This window comes from Oncorhynchus gorbuscha, linkage group LG07, assembly GCF_021184085.1.
Source record: "Oncorhynchus gorbuscha isolate QuinsamMale2020 ecotype Even-year linkage group LG07, OgorEven_v1.0, whole genome shotgun sequence".
Taxonomy (NCBI): Eukaryota; Metazoa; Chordata; class Actinopteri; order Salmoniformes; family Salmonidae; genus Oncorhynchus; species Oncorhynchus gorbuscha.
Window position 1 is genome coordinate 75,287,440 of NC_060179.1, and position 25,235 is coordinate 75,312,674.

Below are 25,235 nucleotides of genomic sequence, written 5' to 3' on the forward strand. Positions count from 1 at the left end.
CCTGGCAATGGAAAACCTTCAGCTGTTTCAGTCAAAAGAGATCAATCAAAGCAACCTGTTTCCCTGAAGCCTTAGATTTAATCCGGAAAGGTTGAGGTGGGGGACTTACAATAAGCAGTGTGTGACTGGTCTTATTCTAGAGCCCAGAGACTCGGCAGGCAAGTACTTCCCTTTGAGAGCTTCCTGACCTCTCAGCTCACACAGTCGCTCGTAACACTGTCAGACTAGTCCAGACATAACGTTAGCTCACACTTGAGTCCCCAGTGAGCCAGCTGGTCACTGACACTCTCACCCCTTCCATATGCCTCTCTCTCTCATCGCCTTTATTAATCTCTCTGTGTTGCTTCCTCCCTCTTGCTGACTCTATCCTCTCTCTCATCCATTCCCTGCTAGGGATGCTGTTGCCATGGCAACTGCTGAGTCACTGCCAGCTCTCTGCTTTCAGCTGTCGTCCTCTGATGTGATTCTTTCAGTGAGAGGGGCAACAAGGGCCTCGGTCTCCACCCTGTCTGCTTCATGAGCATATTGATCAGAGAACTCCACCATGTGCATTTGTTGCAGTTGAGTGTAGAGATCCATCACTGCGGGTGTCGGAGCCAGAGGATCCTGGGGGAGCTCTACAGGCCAAAGGGGAGCGTTTCGGATGGGCAACGTCCCCACCTCAGTGAAGCACTGCCTGAGCTATGAACAACTCATCCAGGATTATCCGTGGCTAGGAAGCCGGCTGCAGGAGGAGAAGGTAAGATGGGAGGGTGCAGGTTGGGAACATGTGAAAGGACAGAGAGGGGGCATCACCCTGGGATGCAGAAACAGGCACTACACTAACTGGCGTCACACTGCAAACACTCTATTTCAAAATAAATTCAAATGTCGTGATAAGAGCACAATATATGAAAGAATTGTTATGCCTACTGTTTAACGTTGACTTGCGGTCTAAAAGCAGGATCCTGTTCCTCCCAACGATTTATATTGTAGCGACCCGCACAGACAGCTGTGTGTTATGTGTTAGGCTAGGAGGTGGTTGTGTTGTACTGACCAGTACCCGGTGTTCGCGGGGTCCGACATGTCAATCAACCTGCTATCTGCCAATCACGGGAATGCCTGGAATGTTCTGATGCCGGGCATCCTGGTGGTTGGCGGAGTGGCGGGGAGGAGGGTTGGGCAGGGGGTGGAGCATTGGAAGTTAAGACCAGGTTCAGCCTTTGTTCTCTCTCTCTTACGTCTGGGCTTCACAAGAGAAGGTCACGATTGGCTTGTGGGTTATCTTTCATCTATTTGGCGTGTGCTACGGCCCAAACAGTAGCCTGTGTAAAGTTGGTTTAATAAACCGTCAATTCGAAAACTCCAACCTCTGTCTGGACAATTGTTCATTTATGATCTAGTCAGGTCATTACAATATATACACTAGATGAATTATAGGGGACGCTATGTGTCTCCATCTTGGCACTCCCCCACATTGTAGAAAATATTTTGGAAGCTATAGAAATGCATTTATTAATGTATTTTATTCTATTACAGACACCTTAATACATACTTTAAAATTATATTATGTGAGATAAAAAATTAAAATAAATCCTTGAAGTATAATTTTGAGCGATTACTAATGTTACTGTCCTCACTACAATAACAAAATACTTAAATACATGGAATGTTGTGCTTGAAATATCTCATTTAAATATAGAATTTAATTCATTCGTTCCTCCCCACCATCTATCTTAAGTAAGTCTGCGTATTGGCAGATAGAGAGAGTGCATCAAGTGAACACCCTTCCTATCTTCCTCTCAACTTTTCCCACTACAACTGTTAGATTAGTTAGTCAGGTATAATATAAAAACATCTGTATTTTATGTTATATATAATCAACTGTAAAATCGACAGTAGATATTATTAGAAACTCTGAACTGACACATTTTACACGTGTCATGCATTATTAAAATGCCAGCAGTGATCTGAAGATCAAAGTGTTCTGGGCTTAAAGAGCGATTGCCCCTAAAAAACAACGAATCCCTTTGAAAATGGCCTATGAGGCGTCCTTGTGAGTCATAATAATTTATTATAGTGTCAAAATTGATTACAAAGTGTAATAGCATAATTTTGGTCATAAAGTCAGTCTCGCCTAGAATGGAGTTTGGAACCTCAGTGTGTCACAACAAATAACTGAAGGTTGAGTTTGGATTACAATTATGTCAACAAATCATGCTACCCTTTCCCAAGCTCCACAAGCAAATCGCCCCTCAGCCTCCCTTTATTGAATGGGGCTCCCGTTGTTTCATCGCCCCCAACCAATACGTTCAAAGGATCACGGCCATTCGATTGACCATGCAATCAATGCAATGCTTCCAGAAGGCTGCACAGCCAAAAGACGATGGTTTGCATGCCCTGCTGAAGGACCCTATCATGCGCAATAGGTGGTTGGATTGCATTGCTCTCCAGTGGTGGTGAGTATACTGGTAGCTAGACCATAGGCTGCTGTTTATGTATATTTTGAGCATCATTATCACTATCATCGCTAGCTTGCTACCTACTTCCCTGACTAGATAGCTGGCTAATGTTAGCCTACCTCAATACAACTTGGACTTGGCTTGGAAACACAAACATTTCAAAAGAAGTTAAATATTTAGTAGGAAAACAGGTTGTCATGATTGTGATTTCACCAGATTGACTTTAGATGTAGTAGTATAACATTAGTCCGCTAACTAAGATTAAGGACACAACCATATTTTAGCTAGCTAACGTTAGCATTGCTAGCTATTTTTTGACAAACTTCGCTAGTGACAGTCCTCTAGAGTACATTTGACGACACCATAATATGGCAAAGTTGTTTCCAATGAAATATTTGCCTACTTTAGCGTTGCCATCGTATTTCCATGCCACTCTAATTTAGTTGTAGACTAAATTGTCACAGCCTCCGAGGTGCAACCCATGTCTAGGGCACAAATACAGTACATTTTGGATGAAACGATGATGGTACTAGGTAACCATGTCTGTCTACAACAGGGCACTAACTAGCAGCAGCAAACCAACCCTGGGCCATAGCAAAACATGTCACAGTTGGATGCATATTGTAATGGCGTCACCGGCCTGAATCTAATCTGGAGCCAATCAGTCTACATCTGTCAAGCATAGAATTAGCTACCAAACGACATTGTTATTTCTCTATCTATGTTTTATAATTGAGGGATGATGACAATCGTTGACCCTTTTTTTCTGTTAGACAAAGTGCACAGTTGGTCATGAACGGATGCCAGGACCAACAAGAAAGAGCAAAGGTGGGTACCATAACATGTCCAGCAATGGGAGTGCGATGTTTTAGCGACCTCCAAAAATGATTTAATTCACTGTTCTCTTGCTATTTTCACAGCTTCTCAGGAAAGACCTCAGAATAAAAGTGTCATGCGACACAAGTACTCGTGTGATAAGGAGGACCGAGCACTCCCCCATTCTCATCGACAGGGCTGTAGTGGAGCAGGTTGAGAGCTTCAAGTTCCTTGGTGTCCACATCACCAACAAACTAGAATGGTCCAAACACAACAAGACAGTCGTGAAGAGGGCACAACAAAGCCTATTCCCCCTCAGGAAACTAAAAAGATTTGGCATGGGTCCTGAGATCCTCAAAAGGTTCTACAGCTGGAGCATCCTGACTGGTTGCATCACTGCCTGGTATGGCAATTGCTCAGCCTCCGACCGCAAGGCACTGCAGAGGGTAGTGCATACGGCCCAGCACATCACTGGGGCTAAGTTGCCTGCCATCCAGGACCTCGACACCAGGCGGTGTCAGAGGAAGGCCCTAAAAATTGTCAAAGACCCCAGCCACCCCAGTCATAGACTGTTCTCTCTACTACCGCGTGGCAAGCGGTACCGGAGTGCCATGTCTAGGACAGAAAGGCTTCTCAACAGTTTTTACCCCCAAGCCATAAGACTCCTGAACAGGTAATCAAATGGCTACCTGGACAATTTGCATTGCTCTGATGACACAGATGACTTCATCGAAAAAGACAAGTAATGTGTGTTATGTAAAAAGTTGTATTCAAAAACACTTGATAAAATAGTAAGCTAAATCCCCAGCAAGCAGATACAACTAGTAGAATCATTTTGGTTGTGAAGTGCATTAGCAAATAGCTTTGTCCTTTCTTTAGAACAAAATACAATTGACCACTTGGCTGTCTATTATATCACCTTTCACAGGCCATACCAGTCAACACCACCTCAACACCACCTCATAAGACTGCCTGCTGCACTTGTTCGGGAGATGTCCAGTTTGCAGCCGGACATGGGGGCCCTCATCAGCAGAAGGTAACACACAGAAGGTAACACACTTCATTACTCTGATCCATTTGATAACCCAATTTTGAAACTAAATGTAAACTGACATTATTTGATGCTATTTTCTACTTCTTAGATGCATATAATGTCCAGGGCAAAACCTAGCCTGGTGGAACCTGCCTGATAGCTGTGTTCACCATTCTATTTCACATTTTGTGAGGTTGGTTCCACCAGGCTGATCATAACCCCCATTAATAATGTAATCAGTACTGTGTGTGTGTGTGTGTGTGTGTGTGTGTGTGTGTGTGTGTGTGTGTGTGTGTGTGTGTGTGTGTGTGTGTGTGTGTGTGTGTGTGTGTGACTGACCAGTATCTTTGAAGAGAGGGCAGGAGCTAATCTACGCTGCCATGTCTATCAATGGGGCTCTGGCAATGACCTTACCTCTTGCCTGCCCACCAATGGTCGTCGATGGGGAGAACAGAATTAGGTACGTTTAGTGTGACCACTTCAACATAGTACCTGTTTGTGTGTCAGACATTACCTATCCAAATTGACATTGGTAATAGAACAGTGACTATATGTGTATGTGTTCACAGAAACATGTATGGAGCCAGCACATGGAGACTTGCAAAATGATGTGATGAAGTCCAGACCGACATACGCACTTGATACTGATGTCTCTGATTGTTGAGAGACCTGGAACTCATCATAAAATGTTTACTAGACACAACTTTTACTTGTATTGTCTTTCTTATTATTGAATGGAATGGTATCAGTCAGTATGGGGAGGAAGAAACCCTGTGTATTCTGCACCAGGATCAGGGAAATCCTGTTGTATACGAGACACCACACAGGGAGGTATGACCACTGACATGTTTACCAAGGTGGCCCAATTACCACAAGAGAAAATGCCGATAGGCACAGTGTCTATCGTCTGGGAACGACAATGAAAGGTGCACATTGTTATATTAGCAGAACACTGATTCTATGGTATTGTGTAAAGGGTTGTTTATTCTACATGGACCAGTTAGTACATTTGAAAGACTGGTAACACACTTTGTTTATAACATCTACATAAATTCAAAAATTGCATTCTTCTCATATTATTCTGTAGGCTGACTTATTCAAAGCTTCCTCAAGCATCTCACCATACAGTTGTAGTTGAGCCTGTAGTTGAGTTACAGCCTGTTGTTGAGATCAACCTGCAGGATGTTTGTTAGTGGGGAGAAACAGCTGCTGGCAAGGTTCTGACAGATGGGTGTGTCTTGGTGGTGGCAAGGACACACCCGAGAAACACTCGCATCAAACCACACCCCCAAGCCAACTCTCGTTCGGCTTCTGTCATGGCTGCCAGCATTTCATAAGGAGCAAGCCAAAAAATGAGGCCAAATCAGCAGGTGTAATTCCCTTTTAAGGTTGTAACACATTATTGGACAGGAGAAACAGTTAAATGGGAAAATAGCGCTTTGGAGTTTGTGACAACAGATATAACATTTGTTTATTGTTTTCAATATCTAACATGACTCTTTTCATTTTCAGTGCACTTTAACACGTGAATATCCAGAGTATGTTAAAATGATTGAAGTTGGACCAAGAGACGGACTTCAAAATGAAAAGGTATCTTTTCATCAGTCACACATCTGAATACACAGAACCCCCCCCCACACACACACACACACACACATCCATAATCATGAAATAAGTCATGTACTGTGAGGGAATAAAATATTTGGTCCCCTGCTGATTTTGTACGTTTGCCCACTGACAGAAATGATCTGTCTATAATTTTAATGGTAGGTTTATTTGAACAGTGAGAGACAGAATAACAACAAAACAATCCAGAAAGACTTATGTCAAAAATGTTACACATTTATTTGCATTTTAATGAGGGAAATAAGTATTTGACCCCTCTGCAAAACATGACTTAGTACTTGGTGGCAAAACCCGTGTTGGCAATCACAGAGGTCAGATGTTTCTTGTAGTTGGCCACCAGGTTTGCACACATCTCAGGAGGGATTTTGTCCTACTCTTCTTTGCAGATCTTCTCCAAGTCATTAAAGTTTCGAGGCTGACGTTTGGCAACTCGAACCTTCAGCTCCCTCCACAGATTTTCTATGGGATTAAGGTCTGGAGACTGGCTGGCCACTCCAGGACCTTAATGTGCTTCTTCTTGAGCCACTCCTTTGTTGCCTTGGCTGTGTGTTTTGGGTCATTGTCATGCTGGAATACCCATCCACGACCCATTTTCAATGCCCTGGCTGAGGGAAGGAGGTTCTCACCCAAGATTTGATGGTACATGGCCCTGTCCATTGTCCCTTTGATGCGGTGAAGTTGTCCTGTCCCCTTAGCAGAAAAACACCTCCAAAGCATAATGTTTCCACCTCCTATGTTTGATGGTGGGGATGGTGTTCTTGGGGTCATAGGCAGCATTCCTCCTCCAAACATGGTGAGTTGAGTTGATGCCAAAGAGCTCCATTTTGGTCTCATCTGACCACAACACTTTCACCCAGTTGTCCTCTAAATCATTCAGATGTTCATTGGGCAAACTTCAGACTGGCATGTATATGTGCTTTCTTGAGCAGGGGGACCTTGCGGGCGCTGCAGGATTTCAGCACTTCACAGCGTAGTGTGTTACCAATTGTTTTCTTAGTGACTATGGTCCCAGCTGCCTTGAGATCATTGACAGGCCACCAGCTTTGTGTCTTCCCGTGTAGTTCTGGGCTGATTCCTCACCATTCTCATGATCATTGCAAGTCCACAAGGTGAGATCTTGCATGGAGCCCCAGGCCGAGGGAGATTGACAGTTCTTTTGTGTTTCTTCCATTTGCGAACAATCGCACCAACTGTTGTCACCATCTCACCAAGCTGCTTGGCGATGGTCTTGTAAGCCCATTCCAACCTTGTGTAGGTCTACAATCTTGTCGCTGACATCCTTGGAGAGCTCTTTGGTCTTGGCCACGGTGGAGAGTTTGGAATCTGATTAATTGCTTCTGTGAACAGGTGTCTTTTATACAGGTAACAAACTGAGATTAGGAGCACTCCCTTTAAGAGTGTGCTCCTAATCTCAACTGGTTACCTGTATAATAGACACCTGTGAGCCAGAAACCTTTCTGATTGAGAGTGGGTCAAATACTTATTTCCCTCATTAAAATGCAAATCAATTTATAACATTTTTGACATGCGTTTTTCTGGATTTTGTTGTTATTCTGTCTCTCACTGTTAAAATAAAACTTCCATTAAAATTATAGACTGATCATTTCTTTGTCAGTGGGCAAACATACAAAATCAGCAAGGGATCGAATACTTTTGTCCCTCACTGTACAGAAATAACTCATTTGTGTAAGTATTCAGACTCTTTGCTATGCGACTCGAAATTGAGCTCGGGTGCACCCTGTTTCCATTGATCATCCTTGAGATGGTTCTACAACTTGATTGGAGTCCACCTTTGGTCAATTCAATTGATTGGATATGATTTGAAAATGCCCACACCTGTCTATTTCAGGTTGACAGTGCATGTCAGAGCAAAAACCAAGCCATGGGGTCCAAGGAATTGTCCGTAGTGCTCCAATTGTCAACTCACATTTCTGCAACATTTAAGGTCCCCAAGAACACAGTGCCCTCCATCCTTTTTAAATGGAAGAAGTTTGGAATCTCCAAGACTCATCCTAGAGCTTGCCGCTCGGCCAAACTGAGCAATCGGGGGAGAAGGGCCTTGGTCAGGGAAGTGACCAAGTACCCCATGGTCACTCTGACAGAGCTCCAGAGTTCCTCTGTGGAGATGGGAGAACCTTCCAGAAGGACAACCATATCTGCAGCCAGACAGAAGCCACTCCTCAGTAAATGGCACATGATAGCCCACTTGGAGTTTGCCAAAAGGTACCTGTAGGTCTCATCCTAGAAACAAGATTCTCTAGTCTGATGAAACCAAGATTGAACTCTTTGGCCTGAATGCCAAGTGTCATGCCTGGAGGAAACCTGGCACCGTCCCTACAGGGAAGGATGGTGGTGGCAGCATCATGCTGTGGGGATGTTTTTAAGTGGCAGGGACTGGGAGACTAGTCTGGATCGAGGGAAAGATAAAAGGAGCAAAGTACAGAGAGATCCTTGATGAAAACCTGCTCAGGACCTCAGACTGGGGTTAAGGTTCACCTTCCAACAGGACAATGACCCTAAGCACACAGCCAAGACATCCCGAAGCCACTCCTGCATTAAGTCTCTGAATGTCCTTGATTGGCCCGGACATGAACCCGATCAAACATCTCTGGAAAGACCTGAAAATAGCTGTGCAGCGATGCTCCCCATCCAACCTGACAGAGCTTGAGATGCTCTGCAGAGGAGAATACAGGTGTGCCAAGCTTGTAGCGTCATACCCAAGAAGACTTGAGGCTGTCATCACTGCCGAAGGTGCTTCAAAAACGTACCGACTCGGAACCATTTCCTGGAAAACAACAAAATGGAGACCGTCTGAATACTTATGCAAATGTGATATTTCAGTTTTGTATTCTTTATAAATTAGCAAAAACGTATACAAAAATGTTTTTGCTTTGACCTGGGGTATTGTGTTTAGATCGATGAGAAAACAACAACTATTGAATCCATTTTAGAAAAGGTTGTAATGTAATAAAATGTGGAAAAAGTCATGCGGTCTGAATACTTTCCAAATGCACTGTACATTTTTGCAAATGATTTATGTTCATTACACCTTTACAAACCCAATATGGTATCTAAGACCTGGAAGCTTAGCTTATTTTGTGTTAGCCCACTTTTGTATTATGTAACTATCCTTTTGATTGATTCCTGGTTGATTTGATGGTCCCCTTAAACGTATGGATTATTTTTCTATGATTACCCATGACATGTGTTTCACATTTTCTCAAAAAATGTATTGATCAAATGAACACCAACTGCCCTTAAAATCTATGGGAAACATGACATGACTTTACCAGATGGCTCATATGTTGTATATATATTCAAGTCTGCTGTAGCTGTACAAATTGACATGATGACAAAGTCAAACTCAGGGGGTACTACACGCTGTAATTGTAGGAAGTACTGTATGTTTGGAAGAAGTGGACCCAGCAGGTGAGTGCCGTAAATTACTCTGGTTGCAAAGACATTGCAGCTGAATTGCCCAGATGTCCACTCCGCACATACCTCCAATCTTGACAGGGGATCAGAATCAGATCCAGAAAGAGACGGTCTCCATTTCATTGTTTTCCAGGAAATGGTTCCGACAAGAGTCAAAATCCAGCTGATAAACATGCTCTCGGAAACAGGCCTGCCTGTGATTGAGGCCACCAGCTTTGTGTCTTCAAAGTGGGTACCACAGGTAGTAACTCTTCTCCGTGTTCCCAGAAAGCTTACTGAGTGATTTATTAGGCTCTCATTGTTCTCTTCAGGACTACTGGGGGAAACCTGCTACTCCAGTATCCCAGTTAGACCCTGGACTCGCAGATGTTTTTGGGGAAAACCTTGAGCTATAGGCCTATTCCAGAACCTGTTTTCCAAGCACTTTATTTTGTTTGCCTGTGTAAAATATATGACAGTTCACCTCATGAAAGAAACTACAGATGTCTGTGTCATATTCTTGAGTTGTATTGAGACAAATGATGTGGAACATCTATATCTGCATTTCTATATGAGCTTCTGGAAAATGTGAGTTTTTGTAAAACTAGGCTACATGCTAGTCTCGCTTGCCAGGTGCATGGACCTCCATCAGCAGCTGTGGGAAGAGACTATACTCTGTCGACATATTTTGTAAACATGCTTATGTCTCTTGTCAAGATGGCGGACCACACTGAAGTGCTTCAAGCCATCCACAGATCTTCTCATGCTCGTTATCCTGTACTGACACCCAACATGCACGGCTTTCAGGATGCTGTAAGCATTTCATTATTCATCCGAGAAATCACACTCTTTAAAAAGAACAGATATCTCCCTAGGCTCCCCTGATGTGTAGTGCTATATAAAGGTTGAGGGAACACTATGCCTGAGATGAATAGAAACGTTTTAAAGTAATGTCTGTTCCATAATCTTACATCAAAATAATGTAACTTCCCTCTGTCCTGTTGAAGGTTGCAGCTGGTGCTACTGAAGTGGCCGTGTTTGGGTCTGCCTCTGAGACCTTCAGTCAGAAAAATATCAATTGCTCTATTGATGCCAGCATGCTGAGGTTCGAGGAAGTCATTTGCACTGCTAAACAACAACAGATTCCAGTCCGTGGGTTTGTATCATTCCTCACTTTGCGCTTCTTCACCAGTAAAGCCATTTTACTTGAATATATTGCAATGATTCCATATGCTCTTTAACTGGTGTCAACCATGTACAGTTGTGGACAAATATAGTGGCACCCTTGCACTTTTCTTAAATAATGTCCTATTCTAAAAAAAATTTAAAAAAACTTTTGGTCTCCACACCATGTAATTGGATTTTCAACATTGCAGAACCAATTTTATTTTGCAAACTTAATTTTACAATTTTGATTAAGAATATAAAGACACATTTTATGGACATGGGTACTGGGGGCCCTGAACGTGTACATGTCATAATGTAATCAACAGACTATCAATGTGTTTTCGAGTCCAATGATTAACTTTGTGTCCAAAAACTGGGTCTCCATCGAAGGTGAAGACGACTATCAAGGAACTTCACTGGACTATATGCAAACTGGAACAATATACCCTGAGGCTGTATTTATTGTAGCTGGGGATTTTAACAAACACATTTGAGAACAAGGCTACTTAAATTCTTCCAGCATATTGATTGTGCTACTTGCATAGGCAATATCCTCAACCACTGCTACTCTAACGTCCGCGATGCATACAAAGCCCTCCCTTAGGCAAATCTGACCATGACGCCATCTTGCTCCTACCGTCTTATAAACGGAAACTCAAACAGGATGTAACAGTGACGAGAACCATTCAACACTGGTCCGACCAATCGGAAGCCACGCTTCAAGATTGTTTTGATTAGGTGGACTGGAATATGTTCCGGTCAGCCTCAGAACAACATCGACCAACACGCTGACTCGGTGAGTGTGTTTATAAAGAAGTGCATTGGAGATGTTGTACCCACTGGGACTATTCAAACCTACCCTAACCAGAAACCGTGGATGGATGGCGGCATTCGCGCAAAACTGAAAGTTAGATCCAAATCATTTAACCATGGAAAGAGGTCTGGGATTATGACTGAATATAAACAGTGTAGTTATGCCCTCCACAAGGCAATCAAACAACCGACCTGCCAGTACAGGGACAAGGTGGAGTCGCAATTCAACGGCTCTGACACACAACGTATGTGGCAGGGTCTACAGGAAATCACGGACTACAAAAAGAAAACCAGCCACATCACGGACACAGACGTCATACTTCCAAACAAACTAAACACTTTCTTTGCCCGCTTTGAGGGAAATAAAGTGCCACCGGCGAGGCATGCTAACAAGGACTGTCCCGTCCGCCCCCCCCCCCCCGCTCCCTATCCCAGTCTGTTGTCCCCACACGCACAGCACCCAATGTCAAAGGAAGGCCAAAAAGATCATCAAGGACATCAGCCACCCGAGCCACTGCCTGTTAACACCGTTACCATCCAGAAGATGAGGTCAGTACAGGTGCATCAAAGCAGGGGCCGAGAGACAACAAAAAAAAGCTTCTCTCTCTCAAGGCCATCAGAATGCTAAACAGCAATCACTAACTCAGAGAGGCTGTTGCCTACATTAATATAAACTAGTCACTTTATACGATGTCTCTTTTAAATAATGACACTTTAATAATGTTTACATATCTTACATTACTCATATCAGATGTATATACTGTATTTTATACCGTCTATTGCACCTTTCCTATGGCGCTTGGCCATCGCTCATCCATATACTTATATGTACATATTCTCCTTTACCCCTTTAGATTTGTGTGTATTAGGTAGTTGTTGGGGATTGTTAGATTACTTATTAGATATTACTGCACTGTCGGAACTAGAAGCACAAGCACTTCGCTACACTTGCATTAACATCTGCTAATGTGTATGTGACAAATAAAATTAGATTTGATTTGAGGTTGTTGGTCTTCCAACAGGACAAAGACCCCAAACACACATCAAAAGCACCCAAGAATGGTTCAAGAAGAAACACTGGACTCTTTGAATCACATCCATAGCCCATGGCGAGAACTGAAAACAGCAGTTGGTGGAGGGCAACCCTCAAACATTGAAGAATTAGAGCAGTTTGCTACTGAAGAGTGGGCCAAATTGCCAGTAGAAAGGTGCAACAAGCTCATTGAAGGCTACAAGAAGCAATTGTTGGCAGTTATCTTGGCCAAAGACTGTGGAACCAAGTAATAGCTCTGGGATGCCAATAACTTTGTCCATGCCATTTTTCTTTATTTTCTAAATTAAAATTGAAAGTTTAAGTTTACACAAATAAAATTGGTTCTGTAATGTTGAAACTCCAATAAGGTGTGGAGACTTTATTGTTGTGGTTGCAATTTTAGCTTATTTTTTTATGAAATGGGGAAATATTTAAGAAAAGTGAAAGGGTTCCAATATATTTGACCACAACTGTATGTTTATGTTGACTTTGGAAAAAAAAAAGCACTGTCGTAAAATGTTTCAAAGGCCTAATGTTACTCTCTCTCTGTTAGCAAAGGTACACTCAGACAGTGATAAATGACTCCAGAAATAATAGGTTAACAAGCAAATTTCCAGATGTGCACTGAATCGTTCTATGTGTTGCTTCAACTACAAGTCCAGATGGACAGTATAGAACCGCTGACATGAAGCATGTTTAAATTTTGTGGTACAGTAGCCCCCTTTCATCCAAACAACGCAGCAATGCCATGGCAACGCATCAGTTTGACACAGGCATTCTGGCAGATCTACCGCTGTTGGAGATGGCTTGGGCAGCGCTCCTTTCCCTTGAGTCCTGCTAGAACTTGCTGGATATTCCGGTGACAAACTGAGGTATCGTCTAACGACTGCGAGCCCAAGAGAAACATTTTCTACTTTTCACATGTCCGCTATTTCAAGCAGTGAACGTTTCCTACACATATGGAATAGGCATATTGTTTGATTTCACCCCCCTGCATAATTTCTCATTGCTACTGTCAACAACATAACCACTACATATAACAAAATATTCAACACCAATTGGTTATAAGATTTGAAGTCTATATTGCACTGGCAGTTAGCGGTTACTGAATCCAGAAAACAGTTATGGTCTACCTTAATTCTAATGACAGATAGCATAAATTATGACTTTTTGACCAGAGAGAGTTAACCATTTAGTGCAATTCACTGTGTAACATGTGGCCAAGTTGGCATGTTTATGACCCATGTATTAATATATTCCATGTGTGTTTATGACCCATGTATTAATATATAGTACCAGTCAAAAGTTTGGACACACCTACTCATTCAAGAGATGTTCTTCATTTTCACTATTTTCTACATTGTAGAATATTAGTGAAGACATCAACACTATGAAATAACACACATGGAATCATTTAGTAACCAAAAAGGTGTTAAACAAATCAAAATATATTTTACATTTGAGATTCTTCAAAGTAGCCAACCTTTGCCTTGATGTGAGCTTTGCACACTCTTGGCATTCTCTCAACCAGCTTCACCTGGAATGCTTTCCAACAGTCTTGAAGGAATTCCCACATATGCTGAGCACTTGTTGGCTGCTTTTCCTTAACTCTGCAGTCCAACTCATCCCAAACCATCTCAATAGGGTTGAGGTCAGGTGATTGTGGAGGCCAGGTCATCTGATGCAGCACTTCATCACTCTCCTTCTTGGTCAAATAGCCCTTACACAGCCTGGAGGTGTGTTGGGTCATTGTCATGTTGAAAAACAAATGATTGTTCCACTAAGTAAAAACCAGATTGGATGCCGCATCTCTGCAGAATACTGTGGTAGCCATGCTGGTTAAGTGTGCCTTGAATTCTAAATACATCACAGACAGTGTCACCAGCAAAGCATCCCCACACAATCACAGCTCCTCTTCCATGCTTCACGGTGGGAACCATACATGCGGAGATCATCCCTTCACCTACTCTGCGTCTCACAAAGACACAGCGGTTGGAACCAAATATCTCAAATTTGGACTCATTAGACGAAAGGACAGATTTCCACCGGTCTTATGTCCATTGCTCATGTTGCTTGTCCCAAGCAAGTCTCTTATTATTATTATTGGTGTCCTTTAGTTGTTGTTTCTTTGCAGTAATTCAACCATGAAGTTCTGATACACACAGTCTCAAATCAAATAAAAAATGTTTCACATGCGCCGAATACAACAGGCCTTAGAGTGTGAAATGCTTACTTACAAGCCTTTAATCAACAATTCAGTTTTAAGAAAAAAAGTGTTAAAGTATCTACTAAAATTAACTGAAGTAAAAATTGTAAAAAGTTCTAAAATACAAAACAAAAGAGAAATAGAAAAATATAAATAACAGTAGCGAGGCTATATACAGAGAGTACCGGTACAGAGTCAATGTGCGGGGGCACCGGTTTGTCATACACCTTAGCCAAATACATTTAAACTCGGTTTTTCTCAATTTCTGACATTTAATCCTAGTAAAAATTCTCTGTCTTAGGTCAGTTAGGATCACCACTTTATTTTAAGAATGTGAAATGTCAGAATAATAGCAGAGATAATTATTTATTTCAGCTTTTCTTTCATCACATTCCCAGTGGGTCAGAAGTTTACATACATTCAATTGGTAATAGGTAGCATTGCCTTTAAATTGTTTAACTTGGGTCAAACGTTTCGGGTAGCCTTCCACAAGCTTCCCACAACAAGATAGGTACATTTTGGCCCATTTCTCCTGACAGAGCTGGTGTGACTGAGTCAGGTTTGTAGGTCTCCTTGCTCGCACATGCTTTTTCAGTTCTGCAAACAAATGTTCTATGGGATTGAGGTCAGGGCTTTGTGATGGTCATTACTATAACTTAAGCCATTTTGCCACAACTTTGGAAGTATGCTTTGGGTCATTGTCCATTTGGAAGACCCATTTGTGACCAAGCTTTAACTTCCTGACTGATGTCTTGAGATGTTACTTCAATATATCCACATAATTTTCCTACTTCATGATGCCATCTATTTTGTGAAGTGCACCAGTCCCTCTTGCAGCAAAGAACCCCCAAAACATGATGCAGCCACCCCCGTGTTTCATGGATGGGATGGTGTTCTTCGGCTTGCTTGTCTCCCCCTTTTTCCTCCAAACATAACGGTGGTCATTAAACAGTTCTATTTTTGTTTCATCAGACCAGAGGACATTTCTCCACAAAGTATGATCTTTGTCCCCATGTGCAGTTGCAAACCGTAGTCTGGCTTTTTTATTGCGGTTTGGGAGCAGTGGCTTCTTCCTTGCTGAGCGTCCTTTCAGGTTATGTCGACATAGGACTCGTTTTAATGTGGATATAGGCAGGGTAGCCTAGTGGTTAGAGAGTTGGACTAGTAACCAGAAGGTTGCAAGTTCAAACCCCCGAGCTGACAAGGTACAAATCTGTCGTTCTGCCCCTGAACAGGAAGTTAACCCACTGTTCCTAGGCCGTCATTGAAAATAAGAATTTGTTCTTAACTGACTTGCCTAGTTAAATAAAAATAAATCTTCACAAGGTCCTTTGCTGTTGTTCTGGGATTGATCTGCACTTTTCGCACCAAAGTACGTTCATCTCTAGGAGACAGAACGTGTCTCCTTCCTGAGCGGTATGATGGCTGCGTGGTCCCATGGTGTTTATACTTGCATACTATTGTTTGTACAGATTAATGTGGTAAATTCAGGTGTTTGGAAATTGCTCCCAAGGATGAACCAGACTTGTGGAGGTCTACAATTGTTTTCTGAGGTCTCGGCTGATTTATTTTGATTTTCCCATGATGTCAACCAAGGAGGCACTGAGTTTGAAGGTAGGCCTTGAAATACATCCACAGGTACACCTCCAATTGATTCAAATTATGTCAATTAGCCTATCAGAAGCTTCTAAAGCCATGACATAATTTTCTGGAATTTCCCAAGCTGTTGAAAGGCACAGTCAACTTAGTGTATGTAAACTTCTGTCCCACTGGAATTGTGATACAGTGAATTATAAGTGAAATAATCTGTCTGCTAACAATTGTTGGAAAAATGACTTGTGTCATGCACAAAGTAGATGTCCTAACCGACTTGCCAAAACTGTAGTTTATTAACAATACATTTGTGGAGAGGTTGAAAAATGAGTTTTAATGACTCCAACCGAAGTGTATGTAAACTTCTGACTTCAACTGTACATGTAGATAGAGGTAAAGTGCTTTGCATGGATGATAAACAGACTAGCAGCAGCATAAAAATGGGGGCGGTGGGGACAATGGAATTAGTCCGGGTAGCCATTTGATTAGCTGTTCAGGAGTCTTATGGCTTGGGGGTAGAAGCTGTCTAGAAGCCTTTTGGACCAGGACTGCTTGCCGTGCGGTAGCAGCGATAACAGTTTATGACTAGAGTAGCTGGAGTCTTTGGCAATTTTTTGGGCCTTCCTCTGACATTGCATGGTATAGAGGTCCTGGGTGGCAGGAGGCTTGGCCCCAGTGATGTACTGGGCCGTACGTACTGCCCTCTGTGATGTTCAGATGTGTCCGTTATTTGAACTCTGTAAAGTATTTATTTTGGCTGCCATTTCTGAGGCTGGTAACTCTAATGGACTTGTCTTCTGGTAACTCTGGGTCTTCCTTTCCTGTGGCGGTCCTCATGAGATTCAGTTTCATCATAACCCTTGATGGTTTTTGTGACTGCACTTAAAGCAACTTTCAAAGTTCTTGAAATTTTCCAGATTGACTGAACTTCATGTCTTAAAGTAATGATGGACTTGCCATAATATGGACTTGGTATATTACCAAATAGAACTATCTTCTGTAAACCTCCCTTACATTGTCACAACACAACTGATTGGCTCAAACGCATTAAGAGGGAAAGAAATTCCACAAATTAACTTTTAACTTTTTGTTATTTGAAATGTATTCCAGGTGACTACCTCATGAAGTTGGTTGAGAGAATGCCAAGAGTGTGCAAAGCTATCATCAAGGCAGATGGTGGTAACTTTGAAGAATCTCAAATGTAAAATATATTTTGATTTGTTGAACACTTTTTGGTTACTACATGATTCCCTATATGTTCGTTCATAGTTTTTATATCTTCAATATTATTCTACAATGAGGAAAATAGTCAAAATAAGGAAAAACCCTTGAATGAGTGCGTGTCCAAACTTTTGACTGGTACTATATGTGTGTTTATGACCCGTGTATTAATATATGCCAAGTGTGTTTATTTGACCATGTATGTTTGTTTTCTTTTAGATATGTTTCTTGTGCACTAGGATGTCCATATGAGGGACCCATTGAACCCACTAAAGTTGCAGAGGTAAGGCAACACTTCTGCGTTGCCGCCATGTGTCAATAATGGACATACTCTATACCTTATACGTGGGTCGCTCCACGATATTAGTACCTTTTGGCTCGTGTAACTTGTTGAAAGAAATCTTGTTTTATTTCACCTAATATTAACATTCTGTCACAAAGAGTACATGTTCAACCTCATTTTTTAAAATCCTATCTCAAAAATAACTGTAGTAAGTGCCTATTAAGTGCCAAATCAAGTAACAGTTTTGACCATAACAGGGTTGACCGTAACAGGGTTGATGATTTAATCTTACATCAGCCATAAATCCCTTGTGACAGGGGAAATGGAGGCTTGTTGTGTGCAACAGGGAGAGGCAATTTAATGCAAGCTTCACAAAGAAAATGCAATTTTTCAAAGATTTCTATTCAAATCAACACTGGAGTTGCTTACCAAGAAGACATTGAATGTTCCTCAGTGGCCTATTTACAGTTTGTTTTTACGGTTTGAAAATCTATGAATCTAAGACTTGAAAATTGCTGTCTAGCAATGATCAACCATCAACTTGACAGAGCTGGTAGAATTTTTAAAAGAATAATGGGAAAATATTGTGCAATCCAGGTGTGCAAAGCTCTTCTAGACTCATAACTGTAATTATCGCCTGTTGGGGTATTTTGTGTAGATGGGTGAGAGAAAAAAATATATTAAATAAATGTTGAATTCAGGCTGTAAGACAACAAAATGTGAAATAAGTCAAGTGGTATGAATACTTTCTGGAGGCACTGTCTAGTAAAGAGCACTTCATTTCATATACAGTGTCAGGCTTTTGAAAATCCAACATTGGTGGATAATTTCCATTTAAAACATCAAAGGGAAAATTGAAGGGAGGGAATCATTTTCTGTAAATGTATAATCTAAACAATGTCAAACACCCGAAGGTTTTATAGATTTAAAACAGCTTTCATATATGTGTGATGCTGTAACTACAGTATACACCGTTCTTCTTTTTTATGTTCAAATGTAACCTTAATGTAACTAGGCAAGTCAGTTAATAAAGAACAAATTCTTATTTGCAATGACGGCCTACATCGGCCAAAAGCGGACCACGCTGGGCTAATTGTGCGCCGCCCTATGGGACTCCCAATCACGGCCGGTTGTGGTACAGCCTGGATCATATCAAGCAAGAGAGCTCTGAGCTCCAGCATGTTTATGTTTCCAATGGACTTGTTATGATAAGTTGCTCTATTCTTGGCTATAGGTGGTAAAGCGGTTGTATGAACTGGGCTGCTACGAGGTGTCTCTGGGGGATACTATCGGCGTGGGCACCCCAGGCTCCATGGCCAAGATGCTGCACTACGTCATGAAAGAGGTACCCAGCAGCGCTCTGGCCGTTCACTGCCACAACACCTACGGCCAGGCTCTGGCCAACATCCTAACTGCACTGCAGGTAATGAGCTAACTGCTCACATTTAAGCACAATATGGGCACTACGGTTGTTTCAAACACATATTTTTTAGATCCCCTGACAATCTAGGGTATGAGTAATGTGGAGTAAAACGTTACTGAAAGGATGCATGGTAAACGTTCATGACAAAATACATAACAATGTGGTAGAGGGCCATTATGAAGTGGTCCAAGATGGTACATATGTTGGATATTCATTTGAGACAGTTTGCTACAGCAGGAAAATAATCCTGCAGCAATAGGAAATGTGTATTATAATTCATGGACATTTTTGTAGGGGCTTATACACTTTTTGTTTTGGAAAATCAAGTCTGAAATTTCAAAGTGGATATTTCACTCAACTACACTACAAGTTTTACATTTCCTACATTGCAGGAAAGTTGTCACCAAATAAAGGTCCTACATCTGTATTATGAAGACTTTTGTGTACCGAACGTCTTGTGTGCTCCGATTGTTTTGTGAGAATTGAGGAGACATTGTTTGCTTGACTGAAAATATATTCATCAACAACAAAAACAAAGGTATATGTCACAATAGGACATACTGTACAGAAATAGGAGAACACACATCTCAATTTGGAATTGGGAACATGATCTGGAAGTCCCCCACAAAGTAAAATAATACAAAAACTGCACACCAATAAAATCCCAGAATCATAATGAACACAAGATATGCTCTCCTATTACCAGCACCTACATTAAAGATAATAAAATAGTATTTCACAGATCATCATTAAAGCTTTATCCTCTCTTTAAACCACAATATCGATTTAAGTTGTACAAAGCTTCCTGGAACACCACTCTTCTATTGTGTTTTTCACCACCCCTCCGGAGTGAACCTGTAACCCGGGAGTCAGTCAGGTCATAAACCAGAAGTAAGGTAGACATGGCTGTATCAGTTCTCTGGGGAACCTCATTGTGCTCTGTCTCCCAGTTTGTCATCCTTGGCAGCGGAGGGATGATATTTTGGTGCTGGGCGGGGGGGGGGGGGTCAGAAGATGTGAAGGGGGTTCACACAAAGGCTCACCTATTCAGTGTCTGTTTCACATGACAGTGCCCTGGCCTTGACAATGGTACTGAGTGTGAGCGGAGGAAACAGCCAGCCCTGAGGGGTTCCCAACTCATGTGCTGCTTGGCTGTTGAACTATTTGACAATGCTGCACTTAAAGGGCATGGGGAAAATGATCCTATCATTGGCCCGCATGAAACACATGGAAAATGGAGAAGGCGAAAGAAACCAGTCCAGACCAGTAACTATGTAACTGAGACAGCGAGAATGCAGTGACTATCGCTGGATTCATTGAGAAATCGAGAGCTTGGGACTATAAGGTTCTATCTGCAAAAATATGATTCTGAGATAATTAGCTTTAAAGTTTCGCAACCCTCATTGTGTCAGCAATTTTAATCTTGTTTTCTTTTGAACCTAACAACATGGATTTGGGTATTTAAAGTACTATATAGGTAGAGAACATTGAACAGAACAAGGCTATGTCAATAACTACATTTAGACAAAAATGCAGATAGAAAGTTATATTCCCAGTCTCCCAAAAAGTGACATGGTAAGACACTTAGAAAAACAGAACAATTCAGAATGAAAAAGGCATCAGTCACTTAAGACAAGCATTTGTTGTTCTGCAATCCCACTTACCCTAAATAACCCAGTCTGCATAACTTTTAGCACTGATTCATGGCTTTACTTATGAATTTATCTACTCAGAAAATACACCAGTGTTAAATCAACACTGACAGTGTTACATTTAACACTGATCCAGTGTCTCTGCAGTTCCACACTTTTCAGTCTTAAATTAACATAGTGCTTAGTCTATAATACCTTATTTGCATAAAAACATTCATATTGAAACAAACAATTCTAAAAATCGACCTGCAATAGAGCATGCTGGAAATATGATAATGATGGCTCTGGTTTAACACTGGTTATTAACACCAACACTGGGGTTCTTTTACACCCATTAGTGTTAATGTATCACTTACAGAGTTAATTTAACTCCTGAATTAACACTATAAAAGTTACACTGAAAGATCAACACTTGGTAACACTGGCCGATTTGCTGTGTATTTCCATGCTCAGGGAATTGTACATGTTCATAGAACAGCTTTCTGTTTTGTATTTTTTTTTTAAACAACCTTTCAACACATCCTGATGTTGGGCACTTTTGACAAGGGGTGAGAAGACCCAGAGGGTGGGTAAAATTCCTTTCTGTGAATCACATAGAAATTGATTTATCACAGCTGCCCCGTGACCATTGAAAATAATAACAGGCGTGGATATTTAGTCAACCATTTGTTCTCCTCCCATCTCAACAACCTCAGTGGAAATGAAAGATTTTATCATAGACTTTTCATTACTGAGTGCCAGTAGTCCATGCCACCAACTGGGATAGAAATGAATTCCACTAACCCCTGTCAACCCCGTGTCAACTCTGCTTTTGTTCATGATAATGACATTCCATGCTCTTTGTACCTTTATTTTGGGGAGTTCTGGGGTCCTTTGTTACAAACCCACCTTGGCGGGTCACACAATGACAAAGTATGTACTTTGTTTTTCAGGCTTGGCTGGGAAATAGATTTGATCTGACCCAACGTTTCCATGTAAACTGCAGCTGACTTGCTGAGCTATTGATAGAACTCAGTGTAGCCAGACGCTCTTGACTGAGAATTCAGACCTGTTCTTAATCATGCTTATCTCCTCTACATTAAGCAAAGCAAGACCGAGCCAAAGCTCATCGACAGTGCTTTAAACTTGTGAATCTCGCTAAATACACCACATACAAAAGTATGTGAACATCCCTTCAAATTAGTGGATTCGGCCGTTTCAGCCAAACCCATTGCTGACAGGTTTATAAAATATAAACCGCCTCTGGAAGCAACGTCAGCTCACAGAACTGTTCATCGTGAGCTTCATGAAATGAGTTTCCATGGCCGAGCAGCCGCAGCATGCTCTATTACTAGCCGAAGATCACTATGCGCAATGCCAAGCGTCGGCTGGAGTGGTGTAAATCTCGCTGCCATTGGACACTGGAGCAGTGGAAATACGTTCTCTAGAATGATGAATCACTCTTCACCATCTGGCAGTCCTTTGGACAAATCTGGGATTGGCGGTTGCCTGGAGAACACTACCTGCCCAAATACATAGCGCCAAATGTAAAGTTTGGTGGGAGAATAATGGTCTGGGGCTGTTTTTCGTGGTTCGGGCTAGGCCCCTTAGTTTCAGTGAAGGGAAATCTTAACGCTACAGCATACAATGACATTCTACATGGTTCTGTGATTCCGACTTTGTGGCAACAGTTTGGGGAAGTACCTTTCCAGTTTTCAGCATGACAATGCCCTCGTGCACAAAGTGAGGTCCATACAGAAATGGGTTGTTGAGATCGGTGTGGAGGAACACAGATCCCTGAACTCAACCACATCGAACACCTTTGGGATGAATTGGAACGCTGACTGCGAGCCAGGCCTGATCGTCCAACATCAGTACTCCACCTCACTACTGCTCTTGTGGCTGAATGGAAGCAAATCCCTGCAGCAATGTTCCAACATCTAGTAGAAAGCCTTCCCAGAAGAGTGGAGACTGTTACAGCAGCAATGTTCAAACATCTAGTGGAAAGCCTTCCCAGAAGAGTGGAGACTGTTACAGCAGCAATGTTCAAACATCTAGTAGAAAGCCTTCCCAGAAGAGTGGAGACTGTTACAGCAGCAATGTTCAAACATCTAGTAGAAAGCCTTCCCAGAAGAGTGGAGACTGTTACAGCAGCAATGTTCAAACATCTAGTGGAAAGCCTTCCCAGAAGAGTGGAGACTGTTATAGTAGCAATGTTCAAACATCTAGTGGAAAGCCTTCCCAGAAGAGTGGAGACTGTTATAGTAGCAATGTTCAAACATCTAGTGGAAAGCCTTCCCAGAAGAGTGGAGACTGTTATAGTAGCAATGTTCAAACATCTAGTGGAAAGCCTTCCCCCAGAAGAGTCCCAGAAGAGTGGAGACTGTTAGTGTTCAAACATCTAGTGGAAAGCCTTCCCAGAAGAGTGGAGACTGTTACAGCAGCAATGTTCAAACATCTAGTAGAAAGCCTTCCCAGAAGAGTGGAGACTGTTATAGTAGCAAAGGGAGGCCAACTCCAAATTAATGTCCATGATCCTGGAGAGAGATGTCCGAAGAGCAGTTGTCCACATACTTTTGGTCATGTAGTGTATTTACAGAGTGGAAAGTATGAATGTTATTCTGATAATGGGTGGAAGTGTGTCAGTAAGGGTCACTATTCCATTTTGTCCAATATATCTAAATACTACGATGAGTGTTTTCCCAGTGGTGGCTTGAGAGACCCACGAATGGGTTGTACTGTAGCTAATATCTGCTGGGTAGTGGATCTCTATCCTGGATAGAGATGTTTATGTTTACTTGTGGTGTACAAGAAACCTCCCAAAGCTTTAGATGGTCCTAGAACCAAAACGTTTGGGAAGCACTGGTGACAGAGACAAAGTTGTAAATAGGATGAGGATGTTTCATAACCACAGTGATGACAAATCAAACAGGCATGTTGTCCAATAAACCTATGGTTATGAGTTAACCCATGCAATCCAGAGGACATTACATTTGAGCTGTGTAGGTGTATTGTTGAGTGTCATTAAAGTGAAGTGAGATGGGTGTAAAGCCCTGTCAGTGGTAAACAACTCTGCCTATTTTCAACAAAGTGACTAAACATTTAGACAGCTTCATCCATGTGGTTTGATGGTTGATTACTAAACCCTCACTCCAAGGTCAAGGAGCAAAGTCTCTAGAATAATGAGTGTTAACATTAGTTTAATGTTAATGACTCTTCAAACGCAAGGTTGTTGACATATCAACAAAGGGAGTCATGCCCAAAGGGAGTCATGCCCAAAGGGAGTCATGCCCAAAGGGAGTCATGCCCAAAGGGAGTCATGCCCAAAGGGAGTCATGCCCAAAGGGAGTCTCTTTTCTAAAGAATTTGGAATGTTCACGTTGTGCAGTCTTAGCAAGTTTATCTTCAGTAAGCATGTTTAGTGCTCTAGCTAGCTTGACTACAGCACCACCTATGACAATATTTAAACTTTTCCCTAAAAATGACTTCTGGGAATTTGGCAACATTGCCAACATGACAGGCTACAAGGAACTCCCATTTAATTGCCTGCTGAGGATATTAGCTTATTAGAAAAGGCCTGTGCCCCAGAGCGTGGTGCAGGAGTCAGTGTATGTGCCAGGTAACCATAGTGATGAAAGCCAGTAACTTGGTGGAAATATACCTCTCCGTGTGCGCATAAGATCAAGACAATGCTGCCCTGGGCATGGTCCCGTTAGTACACGAACACACAAAGATATGGTGCCTTATTAGAGAGTAAAACACTATCAATTAATTAACCTCAGGTCGACATGAGGTGTCTGCTGTAACTCAAGATGGAAAATATAGTTTAATATACGAAAAACCATGCATCTCAAAGTTAACTATACAAACAACAAAGGTTAGATTGGCGCAAGAATTGGTGCAACCAATGAGGCAGGTGAAATTAGTATTTCTTCAATTTAGTATGACTTACTTCTTCAGCTTACTGTACAAAACATGGTAGTCAAATGCTTTGAGTGGTTTTACACTGTAACTGAGGGGTACTTTCTTTAAGAGTGAGGACTCTACTTGGCCAATGAGCGCCATGGTCCGACTAGACAATAGCAGGTTTTCATGCTTTAAGTTAGAAATTTCCCTCTTTTAATTTCTGATTAATCCATATATGTTTTTGTGTCTACCTCCCTATTACCTACACATATCAAGGAAGATGGTGTGGCTTTACAATGACAGGACATTTTATTTATTGCTGGAAAGGGCTGTCCCAGGTTAGACATTTGTCAGCCTTGTGAGTTACCATTGAATACAATCTCCTTCAGTTCCACATTCTATGTAGAGAAATGCCAAGGCTGCGTTGGTGAAACATTGCTGCCTCAAACACTTCAATGAACATACCCTTTCTGCCCCAACTGACACACTGCCGCACTTCAAACAAACAATACTGGGCAAGAGTGTGGCAATCTCTCAAATTGTTCACTTACAGTATATTAGCCGCCTTCCGTAATCCCATATCATGTGAACAGCCCGAGTAAACTAAAGTGTATTTTGCCAGGAATGTA

At 41.8% G+C, this 25,235-nt stretch overlaps 1 protein-coding gene across 4 annotated transcripts in view; it reads left to right on the forward strand.

The window, feature by feature from the left end:
• The first annotated feature begins 366 nt into the window (after positions 1-366).
• Positions 367-25,235, forward strand: part of LOC124039357 (3-hydroxy-3-methylglutaryl-CoA lyase, cytoplasmic-like) — a 30,108-nt gene continuing 5,239 nt past the window's right edge. The window contains exons 1-7 of one of the 4 annotated variants that reach the window (XM_046355317.1): positions 367-739; positions 5,803-5,880; positions 9,485-9,592; positions 10,048-10,143; positions 10,338-10,486; positions 17,583-17,646; positions 18,881-19,069. In XM_046355317.1, coding sequence (XP_046211273.1) covers positions 644-739; positions 5,803-5,880; positions 9,485-9,592; positions 10,048-10,143; positions 10,338-10,486; positions 17,583-17,646; positions 18,881-19,069 — 780 coding nt within the window. In that variant the 5' untranslated portion in view covers positions 367-643. Of the gene's footprint in view, positions 740-1,329; positions 2,439-3,214; positions 3,270-4,185; positions 4,308-4,632; positions 4,751-4,859; positions 5,775-5,802; positions 5,881-9,484; positions 9,593-10,047; positions 10,144-10,337; positions 10,487-17,582; positions 17,647-18,880; positions 19,070-25,235 lie in introns of those variants that run through there. The other 3 variants (XR_006839555.1, XR_006839556.1, XR_006839554.1) reach the window with 3 other exon arrangements.